The following is a 17,360-nucleotide window of genomic DNA, read 5'->3' as shown; positions in this document are numbered from 1 at the left end:
TGTGTTAGAGCAGGGCATGCTGGTCTCTAGTCTTTTTTGGCTGAAAACGTCATCTTCAAGAAGTCAGAAAGCGTAAGTTATTTGTTACTAGTAATCTATTTCATACTTTTAAAGATTTGTAGTAATCCATGACTGTGAAGGCTGTCAAATCCACTCAAATGCTTCTTATTGAAAAATTAGGCCTGCATATCCATAGATCCTCCCCTCCTTCACCCATCCAAATTAAAGCTGTAATTCCTAAAGACAGCCACTCTTCTAAAACACTACCCATTTCATATAGTTGTTATTAATAAAGTATGAACAATGTTTGCAGAAACATTAAAGAATCAGGTCAAGAACGCTGTCTGAATACAAGTGTTATTAAATAAGCCAATCATCCAACTTTTGAGTAATTAATGTCCTTGGTTTTTACTTGAAAGCCTCATTTTCAGCACGTTCGTAGGAGACAAATGTCCCACATCAAAGCGAATGAACACAAATTAACTCTTTTAGACGCCAATTACAAAAGAAAGATGAAAATGCAATACTGGCAGGCTAGATACAAAATGTTGCAGCACAGCACTTCTCATCGTAGGGTAAGTTTAGGTACAATCAGATGATTTCACTACATATAGTCAAAGGATTTGATCTGTTCCCATCTGTGCATTATCTGAATATCTAAGCAATTGCCATAATGCATTTGAAAACTTTAAAATATAAAAGGAAAACTAACAAAGCTGATGGTATCTCCAGATCACTGTGTGAAGTACTAATAAGCAACTGTGTTATACAACCCGTGTTCAACAGACTGAAAATGATCTTTCCCAAATCCAAATGACATACTTCTAAAGCTGAAAGTGATAGATTACAGCTGGCTGAGCAAGCACTTGTACTGTATGCTCATTTTAAAAGCTGCCATTGTAAAAGACCCTCCAGGCTTTTTGTTGGTTCCTTTGCTCTTATTAAGAACTGCAAAGCTCCTCTTATTTAACAGTAATTACAGGGGGAGGTGGAGAAAAACTAACAAGAAAGAGAGGTTTATTTTTCTAAAGATATGGAGTAAGATTACTTTTAATAGCATGTCTATGGACCAAATATGTTATTTTTATTTCATCACCTCAAAACATGATAAATATTTGCAATTGGAAAAAACTATGAGTACAGAATCTGAAAATTTAGTATTAGGATTCTTATTAGAAAATATGTCTTTACAATTAATTTATAGTCTCTGTATATGACATCCTCTCCTTCTCTCCACCAGACAACCATTAAGACACAAAAATACTCTCAGGACAGCAGTTGCAGAACTTGTCGTATGCGCTCGCACTTCTCCAAGAGGTTTGGGTCTTCTGCATCAGAACCATCAAATTCCTTCATAAAAGCTTCAGCTTTCTGCACAGTTATGTCTCGCGCACCACCTTGAAGCCCTTGCAGATAATCCAGTAAAATGGTAAAATACTTGTCTGGAACCTTTAAAGAAAAAAAACAAGGAAGAAAAAATACCTGCTTTATTTTCTTCTCTCAATACTCATTCACAATCATGTCAAAGCATCATCTGAAAGATAATTAGGAGAACTGCATAGGCTTTTGCATTTGCCAATGCCCACCTCTGAGTGGAAGAGTTTGTTGCCAAGGTTCAAGCTGCTGGGAGGGATGGACCGTGGTGAGAGGACTGTCATGTGCTCAGATGGGCAAAGCATCTGAGAGGAAATTCTAAGCAGATGTGGAAATGCTGATCAGCAAATGCAAACACTCCCTGACAGTGAGCTCAAGGCTGTGAGGGTTGTTGGAAGAAAAAAAACACTAGCCAAATCCTACTTTTGGAAACATGTATGCAAACCTTACTGTATTCAGTGAGAATTGCATGCACATGTCTGAGGAAAGAATTTTGCTGGAATTACCCACGCCCCTACCCAAAATTATTTGTTTGCTAAGATGAGATACCACCCACCATCAAGCACTTTGACAGAATGCTTATACAAAGGAACAGAATTTAATTTGAAAAACAAATTGAATTCAGACATATGGAAATAATTTTTAAATCATGCTGCCTAAAACTGATAGGCTTTACTAACATGTCTAACATTAAAAGCAGTTTAGTCATCTACAGTTGCATTACTCCATTTCACTCCCTTTCTAATTAACTAGTCATAGGTTAAATTTTAGCTTATCTGGTATAACGTACAATTTAAATGATCATTACATTAAATAATCCTGGCAATAACCTAGCAAAGACTTTTGAATGATTTATTCAGTATTTCAAACCAGCCTATTTTCAAAAGGATTAGGTGAACAGATCTACGTTGAAGCCTATCTTAACTTTATGTTGTATATCTGTGGAACGGGTTTCAGCCAATAAGAGAATATTTTTGCTGTGAATCAGAAGATGTTAAAATGACCTAATCCTGCAAATATTTTTCTCCATGTTTGACTTTACACATACAACTTTAAAAGGCATACTCGAAATGAGTCAAGTTAAACACATACGTAAGTATTTAAAGGATTGGAGACTAATTATTCGAGGGCTGTTTCAATTCTGCAAAGTATCAACATGTCAGAGAAGACAGAGCTTCAACAGATACTTAATTTACAACTTATTTCTCCATTGACATTTGGCAGCATAACTTTGATCACTAAAGCTTCTATCACTCCAAAAGAAGAGGAACAAAGAATATTCCAACACCGCCTTCATCAATCAAGGATATTACAAAGTAATAAATCAAAACTAAAGTCTGCATTCAGCCTCATAACTTATACGCTATGGAAAACCTTCTAATTCTTCACACAAACACTCTTGCGTTAAAGAAACAATACAGATACAAAAAAAATATTAATTTTACAGTGACTAACACTGAAATGGATGATATATGAAGTGTTGCTATAATATACAAATCAAACACATTTAAACATAATGAAAAATGTCTATATTTTTGAAACCTTTTTACTCACAGTAAACTGGTACTAATAGCAGAAAAAAACATTCAGACACAAACAATTTCAGCATGATAGTGCTCCTTTAATGGAGACGCTCAGTACTGGGTTTTTAAAGCTCAGCAACATTTCTATGTTTCAAACCTTAGCCAAATTATCCACATAATTTACACCTCTTGTTCTCAGGCCTCGTGGTATAGTCATACCTCACTCTGTGGAATTACAGTTGTTATTATTATATCATTTAAGCAAAGTGCTTGAAGGGGCAATTAAAAGCCTGCTCTAAACTTAGAAATACTAAGTGTGCAGAACAGACATGTGGCTGCCTGAAGCCTAGAAAACATTTAGCATTTGGCCCTAAGGATAAGTGCTCAAGTGTTCAAAAAGTCTGGTTTTTTTCCTTAACACAGCCATTAGGCTTATTTCAGCAAGAGCTTACAATACAGTACCTTGTAGGCAAGATAATATATTTCCTCCTAACTTACACATACAATAGAGGCATAGCAAGGACCAGAATATAGAAAGTGCCAGCAAAAAGTTAATGATATCCAAATTTTAATTCTTCAAATATAGTAGTACAAGAGCTGAAATTTCAGGGACTCTTAGCGAGGTTTTACAAGAAGGAACAGAATCCTTCTAAGATCAGCTTTTGGGCTGGCTTGAAATTGGATAGCAAGATCTCCCACCACAGCTCTGGCAAGTGGAAGTGATGCTTATGGGATTTTATTATTATTCTTTTGTTAAACTGTTTTGACCTTTTTCTTGTTTCTTTTTCTCTCTCACACACTAACCTTGCCTCTGTTCTAACTAGCTAATATGCACTTGAGCTATCCCAAAGTGAAATAATTACCGTCATCAGGAAAAGGGGGGAAACACTACAAAATAGTAGCAGGAAAAGAACAGTTATCACTTTTAAATTATACTATGTAACTCAAGAGTTTTCAGACTTTTTAGACTTGCAGATGCCCACATATTTTGCAAAGCAAATACAGATATCTGCACAGAGAACTTCAGCTTACTGCTGCCAAGCTTGCTTTTCTCAGTCACCTTCTGAGGAAGCTTCAGAAACCCCTCCAGGGCCTTGCAGTCCAGAAGCTGAAGACAGCTGATATAGTTACTTCCTAAAAATGCTGTGCCAGATGACAAAGATCAACAAATGATCTGGTGTTTATTTTATACTGGATCCTGAAGAAGTATATACACTGTAGGTATACAGGCTTGGCTTGGAAGCTGTCAGCCAACCACCAAATGGATTTTAAAGGGATTTAAAAAACCCCTCATGTTGCAAAGGACTTTAAAACCTCAACTTACTTCTTACAGAAGGAGGCCTATCAGTACAGGAAACTCAATTCACTCCTTTGCATGGCTTTTCAGTAGGCATCGAAGTGACACCATGAGATCAAAGATGTGGCTTAGGAAGGAAGGAAACTCATGTCTCTTTTTGTATGTTAGTCATGCTTGGATATCCAACAGATTTTATTCTGTAATGGACAGGAAGTTGCATTTGGGTATAAAAAAAATATTCAAAAGAAGCTAGTCTGCCCTCCCTACAGTCCTGATGAAGAAAGAGACTTCATCATATGCTTAATTATAAGCACTTGAGCAGTTCTACTAACTTTACTGAATCTGGATGCAGATATTAATCATTATCTAAAGCTCATATTCAATGCATCTCTGATTATTAAACTACAAAATAAATGAATTTAAATAAATCATAGCACTTTCATCAGATTTTAAAAAAATAGAAAGAAAGTTTCATTTTCAGTGTTGAGAAATAAGGAGTTAAGTTGTGTTTTGATACATAAAACAAATGCTACTTACAGTTAATTATTTCCCAGTATATTTCAACACAAAACCCAGAGTAAACAGGTAAAAAAGTAAAAACATCGTTCTGCCTGTAAAACAATTTCTAGGTAGCTTTAAAGAGCATGCATTGATTCTGAAAGGTTGATAAAGACTTTTAAAGGAGAAACTTAAAAATAGAAGACAGTGCAAACAACCTAGATACCTGCAATCACCTTTCTATTCTGCAACTAATCTTTTTAAAGTATTACACTGTGTGAACATTTTTGCCTTCATGAAACTCTGCTTTTCATTATCTGGTTCTCTAAAAGTATTTTTAATCATAAAGGTAACACCCTATGTCAGGTGACTCGCTTAGAGCTGCTGAGTAATTTGGGTCAGGAAGATTGGTATGCTTAAATGTTTAAGTGCACACAAAAAAATCAGCAAAAACTAACTGAATGTCAACTCAATGAATCAATAAGTAAGGCACTGTGCAAATGGCTAAATGTTCGTTCTATTACACAACAAAATTAATGACCTGAAACGCCTATTCAATACCATGATGGTCAGATGCTTATTGGAAATTCAATCTATGTTCTTTTTTAAGTTATGAAATGAATGAATTTCAGTAATGATGCAAGCCTAGCTTCTGGTTATACTTTCTGCTTTTTACAATCAACATCAGGTTTCACTTATATTTTAATGAGAAAGCTATTTTAACTTCTTGGCAATATGGCTGTACATCTTATATGGAGCCAGAGATATCTGAAGCAATATAAGAATTGTGGTTTATAGTATTGGGTTCCACATTCAGAAATTCAAATTAAGGATATGACTCAAATTCTCAGTAAGCTCCAGATTTATATAAAACATGAATCTGCTCTATTTATGCTTGGCATATATCAAGTATAAAAATCTAGCATACACAGGAGAATGATCACCAACAAAATAAAAAGATTAATTACAAGCAATTAAAATGATTCAGAGTTTTGGTTAAAACCAAAATAATTGATTTATAAATTATTAAAAAATTATTAGAAAAGTGCATGGCTAGTACTAGCAACTTTTGGTTAATAAAGAATAGCTACAACTAATGTATAAAACTCTGTATCATATTTGTCCTGAGAAAAAGCAGTGTTAATACAAACCTTCTCTTTATCATACATGTGCAAGAGAAGCCAGGTTTGTCTTGTCTTTTGAAACTTCCATTCTTCTGGGTTTTCAGACCAGCTGTAGTAAATTAAAAAAAAGAAAAATTGCTTAAATGAAACACTGTGTGATCAAAACATTCATTATTCATAAAATATTTCCTACAATGACTCCAAGTGACTTTGTATGCACGACATGGAGTTTCTTGACATTGTGTGAAACAGATACTAGCACACGTTTTGCACGAGTGGCAAAAAAGAACACAAGGGATGGCTCCCTGGCTTCCGTGGAAAAAGTGAAAAGATTTTAGGAAGACATTATGGCCAAGAATGTTATAAATTTTCATCAGAAAGCACTGATTCCTTGAAGTTAAAAATCAAGTCCCACTCCTCAGCTTTGACCAGTCATTTATGACAGGTCATTGCCCTCATTTGACCCACGACAACTGAGCACCCCAAATCCTTACCCCAGCTGCAAGGCTACCCGAGTATTTGGGGAGGTGGAGTGGACAAGGAATCACGTTTGGGTTTCAGAAAGTTGGTATTTCACAACAAATTGAAATTCATACGAAATTAAGAAGCCTCTAAAGGACTGGAAGGAGAGACTCATGCTACAATAGTCACCTCAACAATGGCTGAAGCCCATCACAGATGACTGTTCTAGAGCAGAGAAAATTCATTTTTCAGGAGCATACGTTTTAAGGCTTGGATTTGTCTAAAGGTGTGACTTAAATATTGACATTTACAGGATAGAAAAATACTTTTTACGTCTCGCTGTCCCCAGGAATTCTGATTCCAATATTTAGCTCAAAACTTCAGGCTGCTTCAATACTGCTCAAAGTGAGCAGGTAAAACAAACGATTAACATCTGCAAATATTCTTTGACTGTTTAGCAAACACATTTTAAATATGCAAAATTTTAGCTGGGTTAAAACGGCACATTTATGTACATCTTGAACATGATTTTAAAGCTGGTATATTCTGTTTTAGATGAAGACAGACATTTATTTCTATAAACAAATGAGCAAACTAGCAAATCTCACTATAAAATGAAGACTGCTTTTTAAAAGTATGTGCTTGAAAATTAGCATCTTAACATGTACAAAATTTGTCAGTACACTGAAATATCATTTAAAGATCCAGAAGAAAATATATGAGGAGAAAAAACGGAAAATTTTACACTTATTTGATTTTTCTCTAAAGAAAAACAAGTCTCCAGAGGATAGCATGCAAGATGTCTTTAATGTTCTGGCTTGTTTTACACAGCAACAGAGAGCACAGAAATCAATTGACAAGCCAGCTGGGTATGAGAATTAGTATTGTTTAAACACTGTCAAGTCTAATAAAGCAAAAGAGTCCTCATATTTGGTGAATGCTGCACCAGCAAATACATTGTTCAGTCAATTCAATGAAAGAGAAAAAAACAAGACCACAAATTTGTACAGAAGGGTTTCGTGGAAGTCTCGGCAGAAAACCCAAAACAAAAAAATTATTGTCTTGACTTTCAAATTCAGGATAAAGAAAAAGCCGCAACAACTCACTAGGGTTATCACTAGCTAAACTCAATAAAAATGTCTGTAACCAACATATAAGGTAAAAATCAGACAAATAACAGTAAAACAGGAAGGACAGACAAAACACTAATAAAAACAATATATCATATTTTACATGCTCAAATTAAATCCACAAATGAAATGATTTAGAGGTCTCTCTTGGGACATTGTTAATAAACAGGCGAAAGTTTGCAAAACAAATACTGCGCAAAAGCAGGAGCCCAAAAGCTGACTGCCAAAAGTTATAGAATCAAATAAAAAAATATTATTATGGGGAAACCATCCTTCTCCAATCATCTCCGGCCTAGCAACCAAAGTACTTGCAAAATAAAGATCATTCAACCCTTGGTGTCACTTGCCTTTGCAGCAAGGTGCCCAACTGGACAACAACGACTGTCAAAATTACATCTGTAATGCGAGGAGCTGACAGAGAATGAAGTAAAAAGGGCTTTTCTTGTGGGTGCAGTTTGTGGGGCAAGCTACCTGCTCATTTGTACCCAATTTCTCTGTTTGCCAGGCAAATGCAGTAGCTCCTAACTGGGAAACTGGAACTTCTGCAGGAAGTGACTTAACTCTAGAAGTTCTTTAAAAAAAAAAAAAAAAAAAAGACGACAATGATGATGCTTGCTGTTAAAAGAAACCCTTTCTTTTACGAGGTTCATCCTTCTGAACAATTACATGGAAGATGTTATAAGAAATGCTGTCTATTTGCACAGCACGAAGAAGAAGATAAGTTTAGAATTCTTTTTTTACGTTAAATAAGCCTGGAAACAGTTTACATTATAATCTTTGCAAGGTGACAAGAACAAGCTGAATGACAGATCTGTGACCGCATCCTGTGAAAACAGTCCCTCTTCTAATGAAAACCTTTAACACATGTTTTTATTTCTTTAAACTATACTACGTATTTATACATTTGCAACTATATTCATTGGTTAGACACACCACATTGTACTCTGAATACTTTATTCTCTGCTAATTTTATGTTTCTATCACTTATGCTATCACCCAAGTACTGTTAGGCATTAACTTGAAAAATACAGCCTGATTTCACTAATCTCCTATAAAGCTATAGGATGTTAAAATATCTTTATTACCTAGTTTATAAACAACTGAGACCAACAAATGAGTGCACTATAAGGTTAATTGCTCTTATTAGCCTATTACCAAAACCATATGCTCTCTTCTACATGTTACGGCAAGCCATTATACTCCTGCATCTAAGATCCCACATTGACTTTCACTCTAGTGAATTCTCTTGTAGAAACAAACAAAAGTTTCAGCTAGTCTTCCTGAAAGGTTTCACTCTATATACACCATAATAATTCATATAAACAACAAATACTTTAACATAATGAACCGCAGAAAGTACGTTTGTGCCCATTATAGCACTGGAGCCTCACAAACCGTTTCTTTTGGTTTGCGCTCTGTCCTATTAGAATCAAATGCTAAATGAGTACGGTAAAAAAAGTAGTATTTTCCTTAATAGACTATGGGTGTAGTCATATTTTCAGAAAATGCTCCCAAGTTTTTAACTGGTACTCTATCCATGGTTAAATCAATTCCTGTTTCTCCCCCTTCAGGAAAATAGTCCTTCTCTTGACCTGAATTCCTATCAAACTGTGGGCAAAGCACTCATGATAATGGATGCACAATCTTTAAGACAGATAATGTGGCAGTTGCTCCCTGTAACTGGACCCCCCAACAGTTACTAAAATAAAAGTTTTCCACTGATTCCTATGACTATGACAGTTTTTTTCCTACTCCTATGACAGCTTTAAAACCTATGGAATGTATCACTCTGTGACAAAGAGAGAGGGGTATCTCCTTTTATCAGAATGACATAATCAGTACATTTTTAGAAATGCTCAATTTTTAAACTACAAAAGTTAAAGCTTTGTAACACAAGAGAGGTCTCATTTTGCTGTTTATATGCAGATAAGCTTCCTTGACATACTACAGCAGTAGAAAAGGCTTTTCCTTTGAATGATTAAATATACAGAGTAAGACCAACTACATTATAGTTTAAAAAAAAACCTTTTATAGACAATCACAACCTCTTTCACAGTTTGAATTAATTTGGTAGCCTTTAGAAGTATCTATGTCCAGATCTAATATAAACTATGGAATTGGATGAAAAATATACATGTGTAAAACATGTATTTTTCCAGTATGCCTTGGGCTAATTTTCAATATATTGTACAAACACTAATCGCCTTCTTTACACAGTTAATGTTTGAATCTTTCTTATGAGCTCTAGCTCATTGAAAAAACACATTGGTTGACTTTAGTTAAAGAGAATTTTTATGTTTGTGCAAATGATCTTCCTAAATGGCTTCAAAATTGAAGATACAGAGGAAATGAATCAAATGAATCAAGCAGCTTAGGAAATTTTACATTTGGGCTTTTGGTTTTTAGCATGAGAGTCTCATGTAGAAAAGCTGCCCAAGATTCTAACTGGTCTATCTCATAAACGACACTTAGTCTCTACATTAATCTCACACAAATCTATTCCCAAAACATGGGAATACAGGCAGCATAAGTAGGCAAACAGAAGACAACTGGTAGTGTGCAGGGCAGAGCGCTCTCTGGGATGTCCTAGTAGAAAGAGCAGTGGAAGGGAAAGTAGTCAAATTGGTTCCAGAAAAACAGTAAGAGAAAAACATTATTGTTGCAAATTGGATTCAGGAAGACAACACAATGCATCTGCTTAGACTACTGGCCAGGACAAAACACTACAAAGCTGTCACAGTTATTAAGTAATCTCCTATGTGTAGAAAAGCACTGTGCTGAGAACCAACCGTTTTACTCATTCAACTTGAAAAGATTATTGGGTAGGAGACAAGTCTCAAGAAACCAGACAGACAGACATGTGACTGCTGATAACCTTCCAGAAGACAGGGAGCACTGCTGCATGCCAAATGCAAGGACACCTAGACTCACCTACATTGACTGCTCCAATTTTGTGCCATTGACGGTCCGGCCCACCTTGGATACACCTTCCAGCCTGGATATGTATCCAAGGTGAAGCAGACGGCCACCAAATTTAGACTTCTCCAGCATACAGCCCAGGCTTAGCATCAGGGAATTAATTTGAAAGGTTTCTCCAGCCCTGAGGACCAAGTCAGAGTGCAGCCTCCTCTCGCTCTCCTGTGATTTACCCAGGAGGACCCTTATGTCTTACTCTCTCAAGCTTCACTGAATCTCAAAGGAGGGACAGAGCAACGGATCTGGTCCATTACACCACATTCAAGGCTACATTGAAAAGATCTATTGAAAATGTTAAAAGCAGCATACTACAACACTATACAAAAATTGTCACATTCTTCCCACCTCATTTATCTGGGTACTTTTCTGTTTTGATACACTCAGTTATTCATCAGCCTGAAACCTGTCTTTAAGGATCACCTATGTTCTTCTATGTGCCCCACAAGGAAGGCTGAACAGAAGTTACGGCACATGATTGAGGCTTGCAGGAATCAAGTTAAGCACTTTATTCCCAAAGTGCTCTGCAAACAGTGCAAAAGGTATCATTTCTGCGCTCACTGCCCTATCCGTAAAATGTGGATAACAAGTGCTTCCTCAATAAAGAACCACCATACTCTAAAAAATTCCCTTAAAGACATTTAAAGCCTTGCTGAAACACTTGGCACTCAAGTGCTTTGCTGTAATATTTCACAATGCAATACCTACAATAGCAGCAACTTTAAAATACCATGCACTTATGTTTAAGGCAAGTTCACTGCCCTTACAAGGCCCGAATTTGGAAACTCTGAATACTGTGATCAAGTCAGTTCAGCAGTGAGTGTAACGCCACATATGGCAACCGGTGAGCCGGGGAACCCAGCACCTCAGAGAGGCTCCGGGGAACCACTGGAAGCAGCATGGAGGGAGCACAAATTTGGCATAAGCTCGTTCTTGTGGGAGAAGAGCCATTTTACGGATGGAGGTTTTATATGGATATATAAAAAATATATGGATGTGGATAGAAGTTTTATATATGCCCTATAGTGCACATAGTGAAGTAGGAATAATAATTTTTTGTCCAGTTATAACACATACAATTATTTCAAGGGAAATGTAAAAGTGTTTATTTTTATTGGGGGTATTCAGAATTTCTTCTGTTTCTCTCAGGGGCATTTAAAACTAATTCACTTTTAAAAAGATAGTTTTTGAATGTCTGTCTTTGTCAACACCTGCATGCCCAGAAAGCTGCCTTGCGGTGCGCTTCAGTGCTCAATGCAAGATAAGAGGAAATCTCATTTCACGTGCATGTGATGCCCATTTTCCTCATTTTGAAAAAATATCCAAAATTTAAATTCGAAATAGATTTTCAAAGACTTGACTGGAACTGCTGTAGTTAAAATCTTAGACACACTAATCTGTCGCAAGACTCAAGATATAGACATAAGAGAGAGTCATAACCTTTATTTTTAACTGTGTTTTTCTCGCATTATGGATGATTCTGTTTATCTCCCAACTCCAATTCCTGGAGAAAGTTAATATATTTAAACTGATATTCTCAAATCCAGTTTGGAAGCTAATTAAATTATGACTCAGATAAAGGTTTCCCTTATTCTGCTGGAAGAGAAGAGGAGACACTAATGGAGCTCTCTTGCCAGAAGAAAACTTTCTAAAATTGTCAACAGATTCTAGAATCAGTGCCACATTTTTGGTTGAAAATCCTGGCACCATTTCTCAATCTGTGGTTTAAAAACAATTTTTAATATATTCTTCCATCTGGTTTAGACGCAGCATAATGACTAAAGACTTGTGAAAAGGCGAGGGGAGGAAGCTTTTTTTCTTTTTTTTTTTTTAATTTAGGAATCACACATGCAGGAAGAAATAAACATGTTTTTTAGCGTCCCATTTTTGTCCTGATGTCCAATATAAGGACAGATTGTATTTGACTGTATGTGTACAGCAAACTACATAGGTCACAATTTTCTTAAAAAGTAGTTGTAAAGCAAAAGGAAAGGGCCTTTGTGCCTTAAAGCAAAGCTTTGATTAAATCTACATAAAATGTTTATCACAGCGTATCTTTTATTATATGTACTTTTATCACTTGCCATTATTTGTAATGTTTTATATTATGTTTGCATCCTGAAGCTTCAGCCAAGCTAGAAATCCTCTTCCTCCCCCACTATAGGCACTGTTCAAATGCAACTGAGACATTCCCTTGAAGAGCTTCGAGTATAAACAGATGAGACAGATGATAAGTGGAAAGGAAAGTTGACCCAGAAAATTGTAACAATGCCTCAAAATCATACAGCAGGTCATCAGTAGAGCTCATATCTCTTATATATGGTACAATACACGTAAGGTATCTTACTGTGATTCAACTTGTCAACTTTTCATAGACACCAACCTACCTGCAAATGCCAAGAGCATTCCACTCAGGAAAAAAACCTTTACAATTTATTTTTTTTTTTAAATTCTTTTTCTAGTACAGTTATTTAGTTGCTGGTATCTGTATTAGGCTGCCTGCAGCAAAATTGCATTTTGATCTGGAAATATATATATAGCAGTAATAATATGCTGAGAACTTTCTGTTGTTTTCAGTAATAACAAAAAGGTCAGCAGTCGGCTTGAAAGCCCACAGCTAATATTACTATATTATTAAGCTAAACGTGCTTTTTATTTTACATACATTCATAAAAAGAAGACAAAGCAGGAGTTGAATTATCACAGAAGAAGAATAAAAAATAGAATTTGAGCCCTTCACAGCCAATCTGTTCTGCTCCTGCAAGGAATATACAACTAAGTGCTATCCCAATGCTGTGCTGAAGTCCCATCTCCTCTCCAGATGTCCATCTTTTCTTGCACTTAATTCTGGTCACACTGATGCCCAGACCAGAAATAAGGGAAAGGGAAAATGAAAACAACTGTTATGCCTCCCTCCCATGAAGAACATCCTGGGGGGTACGAGGAGATAAAGAAGGCCCCATAGTCTGTATGAAAATCATGTAAGAAGCCAGCTGCAAGTAAAATCATTTTCAAAAGTTGGCAACAATCCATCTATATAAATACTTTCTGATGATCAGATGAGGGATATGCTACCAGACCCAGAAAGAACAAATATGGTCACTTCTCTTCTGCCTTACCATTACACAACATAACGTCCAACTGTAGTACAGAATACCCCTGGCCAAGGCATGAATTCAAGCTGAGTTGCAACCAGTAGCTCATTTTCATTGCCTTTTTTTTATTTTAAATCAGCTTTTAAAACTTTTAAAGGTTCTCCCCCCTAGCATCTCAAAGAGGAAAACAATAATCGATGAGATTAAACAATTAAGAACAAATGAAAAAAATTAATTTCTTAATCTTAAACTAATTGTTGCATTTCAAAGGAGGGATTTGAAGAGCACGTAGATTGAAATCAGGCTGAAATCACTGCTTGTGACTCTATAATTCTATGTTGTTCAGAGAAAACTAGGTTCTGGGGTGGTCGTCAGCTAGAGCAAATAATCACTGGATTTTACCGCTCACCAGGATAAGCAACGCAAGTCCTTTCAAGCTAGATCTAGAAGATTCAATTCTATTGTTCAGTGCCACAAAACTACAACAGTACACCTAGTCATGGGTTAACAGCTAGTGGAGCATTAATATACCCTAAATATTGCTCTGGGTGTCAATGCAAAAAAATTCTATAGTTTCAGCAGTGCTGGGTCATACCTGTACTAGCTATACTTAGAGTATTACAGTGTTAATGAAAGAAGAATTAGATCAGCTACAAAAAGCTGTTATGAGAAGTCAAATATTTACTAATGTAATAAAAAATGTCTGTATAATTTTAAGGACTATCTCAAAGCTAGCAATGATTTAAAAAAACCCAAAACTTTTGCCTTTTAATAAGAAAACATCAGAAATGTATGAAAGTGTCATGGTTTTCCATATAGTGATGCTGAAAGAAAATGCTGGAAGAGAAATCAACTTCATGTGAAAATTCATCAGTGAAAGTTTTTGAGGAGGGATGAAGAAATGACCACTTGGAGAAGGATTTGAATACTGAAGATGTTGGCTCATCGATTTTGCTTTGAACCAGCCAGGATGCCAAAGTGCCCATTTATTGCTCAGTATACTGAGCTGAAAGTTTGTGTTATTTACTTATTATGCATGGGCTGTTTCAAGAAACCCTGAAGCTACAAAGTGAGGCTGGCACCCTATGAAGGTGTCTAATCCAGCTGGGCCTCTGATCAGCAACACTGCTGAAAACACGTTGCTTTTTTGTAACCAGATGTCTTTAATTTAACTTCAGGTTGGGTGTTTCTGTGCTCTTTCTACCTTTGCAAAGACCTAATGGACTTCCATAGCCAACAAGATCAGAGGTGCTCTTCCACAGTTCCAAACTCAGAGTAACATTGGACTATAATAGGAAAAAACAATGCGCTCTCATTATGCTAATGAGATGCCCGCGTGCCAAATGCCTACCTGCGCTAAGTCCCAGCACCATGCACATTCTTCTTTTCTGACTCTCAGCATCCAGGACATCTAGTCCCAGTTGCAGGGAGCCCAACTGGCCTCCTTTCCTCCCCACAAGATTCAAATCCTGTTCCTGCAGACTTCCCAACAGGGCTTTCCTGCATCCTTGAGGAAGAGGAGGTGCTTAGACCATGGAACATGGTGTCAGTGAACCTGAGGGATGCAAGGGGTGCAACCCACCCACAGCAATCCGGAGGACGGCCAGGCAGGCTGGGTGCCAGCAGCATCTGTGAAGAGGTACCTCCTGTGTCCTCTCCTTGGCTGACAAGTAGAGATACTCACGTTGACAAATAGCTGGGCTCAAATCAATCCCATCCGTTGTGGTGTCCAGGGGCTCTAGCTGAAGCCTCCAGGAAAGGAGAAATCCCTCCCTCAAAGGGAAGCTGAACCTTGAGCCTATGCTGTAGGACTGGCCCCATACCTTTTCTACAGCACTGGCCTGTTCTGGTGATGATGTTCTGTAGGCATATAGAAGACATCCTGGGATTGTCAAATTCTTACCTAGCCCCTTTACTTAACTGCGTTCTCTTAGGACAGTACTGAAGAACAGATATTTATTAATTTGGATGCCAGCCCTAGATGCACTGTTGCAGAAATTACATTTGTGGGCTTTTGTTTTATTAAATGAAATCCAAGTATTTTTATTGCTGGCTAATTAGACATAGCTCATCTTTGTTACAGGAAGCCCCGCACAGCCCTCTTCAAATAACCCATCGCACAGATGGCTTTTACAGTGCATCTGAGAGGATAGCACATTTGGGGTTATTCTGGACCAACAGCAAGAACATATATAGAAGCTTTCAAAAGAAAAAAAAAGACCTGTCAACCATCCTTGTCGTTTTTTACATCCCAATTTGGACATCCCACGGCTGCATTCATTAGGAAGTATGGCAGAGACAGAAGGAGAGAGAGTGTTGCAGGCCCCTGGCCATTTGAATCTCCTAAGTTGTAACCTTACAGAATGATTTACTCTTCTTTTTGCAGAAGAGTTCTAAAAAGGGACAAGCCAATGAAAATATCAAGATCAACCTAAAAGTGTACAGCAGTTGACAGCCCACTCGCATTTTCCTGATTTAGCTGATATGTTCAGGTATCTCTCACTGCATAATAAAATCTGCCGCTGCACTATGGTATTCAGGACAGTATCAGATTCTCCTCTTCTAATATCTTGTGATGTGCATTGCATTACTAAGATTTTAAGTAATCTACGCTTAAAGAAACTGATCTGCCAATTACTGCTTCCTGCAGATGGCTCTCATTCCAATTCAATTTTATTCATATGAAAGTAATTACTGATACCTTTTTGGGCATCATCATATTAATAAATGTGTGAAGTAGGAGACGAGTTTTATTGAGGATCCAGTTTTATTATTTCAAAAATATTGCTTGTTATTCTAACTCTGGCTAGGAAGCCTTGACAGCTCCCTGGAGCTAATTGATTAATAATCATTGCCAACTGCATTTTAAATTTTAATTTTGGCTTTGGCTGACTAGACTAAATGATTCCCTAGAGCTACGAAACTACTCACCACTATTTTGAGTATTTGGGCATTGGATGAATAGTTTGAATGTGTTTGAGGAAGTGAGCAGCAGTGTTAATTCTCCTAGATCTAAGTTTTATGACACAGAGAAAACATAAAACCTTCCTTTTGCATTTCTGCCATGTCAAGAACGTAGTCTGAATGGCAGAAGATGGGTGAGTACAAAAAGTCTTTTCTCAAATCCAGAAGGCGGGTTAAGGATGGGATGCCTGGGCTCGGAGCCAGGCGCTAGGCAAGGAGTTTGAAGAGCCAGGGCAGAGAAGACTTCAGAGGCTGGGAGGAAAAAGCTATGCCTCATACTCCTTCAACGAAGCCTCACTGCAAATGAAATTTTATTAAAATAAAGTAAATAATCTGTGCAATCTGCTTTTAGTTTAAAAATATCAAGAGGTAGTTTGTTGCAATAGTTATATGTGAAATCAGTAATTTTAATTATTCTGGTTTTATTTGACCTGAATAGTGCACAAGTTTTCCTCAAGACAAATGGAAAAGGTCAAAGTGATTGTGTGAAGTGTTGAGCACTCACAACTTCAGTGAGCAATGAAGGTGTCTAGTTACTGTCAGGATACGGTCTTGAAGCACACTGGCCTGTTATTAAAGACTTCTGCTTCTGAATCTCCCTAATATATCTCACAAGGTTTCTAAAAGTCATTTCAGATGAAATAATACATTAAAGCTGCTTAATTATTCAATTAGATGCAATCTCTTTTGTATAATACTATGGACAGATGAAAGCTGGATCTCAACAAGAAATATCTAATGGCTACATTTAATAAACTGTTAAGAAAATTCATTTATACTAAATTTTATTTTACTGGAAATGAGAGTCATTAAGAAAGGATGCATTAAATTTTCTTAACCAGGTTTGGAAATAAAGACGTTATTTTACAGGAAAGAGAATCAGGCAAAGAAACCTTAACTATTTTTACCCCAATATTTAT

The 17,360-nt window shown here is 36.7% G+C and overlaps 1 protein-coding gene across 1 annotated transcript in view; it reads right to left on the bottom strand.

Annotated features, from left to right (window-relative positions):
• Positions 1-1,063: 1,063 nt before the first annotated feature.
• The window catches only part of C15H7orf50 (chromosome 15 C7orf50 homolog), a 132,338-nt gene continuing 116,041 nt past the window's right edge, over positions 1,064-17,360 (bottom strand). The window contains exons 4-5 of the mRNA XM_050905757.1: positions 5,844-5,925; positions 1,064-1,449 (exon numbers count right to left, since the gene is read on the bottom strand). Coding sequence (XP_050761714.1) covers positions 1,267-1,449; positions 5,844-5,925 — 265 coding nt within the window. The 3' untranslated portion in view covers positions 1,064-1,266. The remainder of the gene's footprint in view (positions 1,450-5,843; positions 5,926-17,360) is intronic.

This window comes from Gymnogyps californianus, chromosome 15 (assembly GCF_018139145.2).
Source record: "Gymnogyps californianus isolate 813 chromosome 15, ASM1813914v2, whole genome shotgun sequence".
NCBI lineage: Eukaryota > Metazoa > Chordata > Aves > Accipitriformes > Cathartidae > Gymnogyps > Gymnogyps californianus.
The sequence above is the reverse complement of the archived record's forward strand: the minus strand, read 5'-3'. Positions and strand labels throughout refer to the sequence as shown.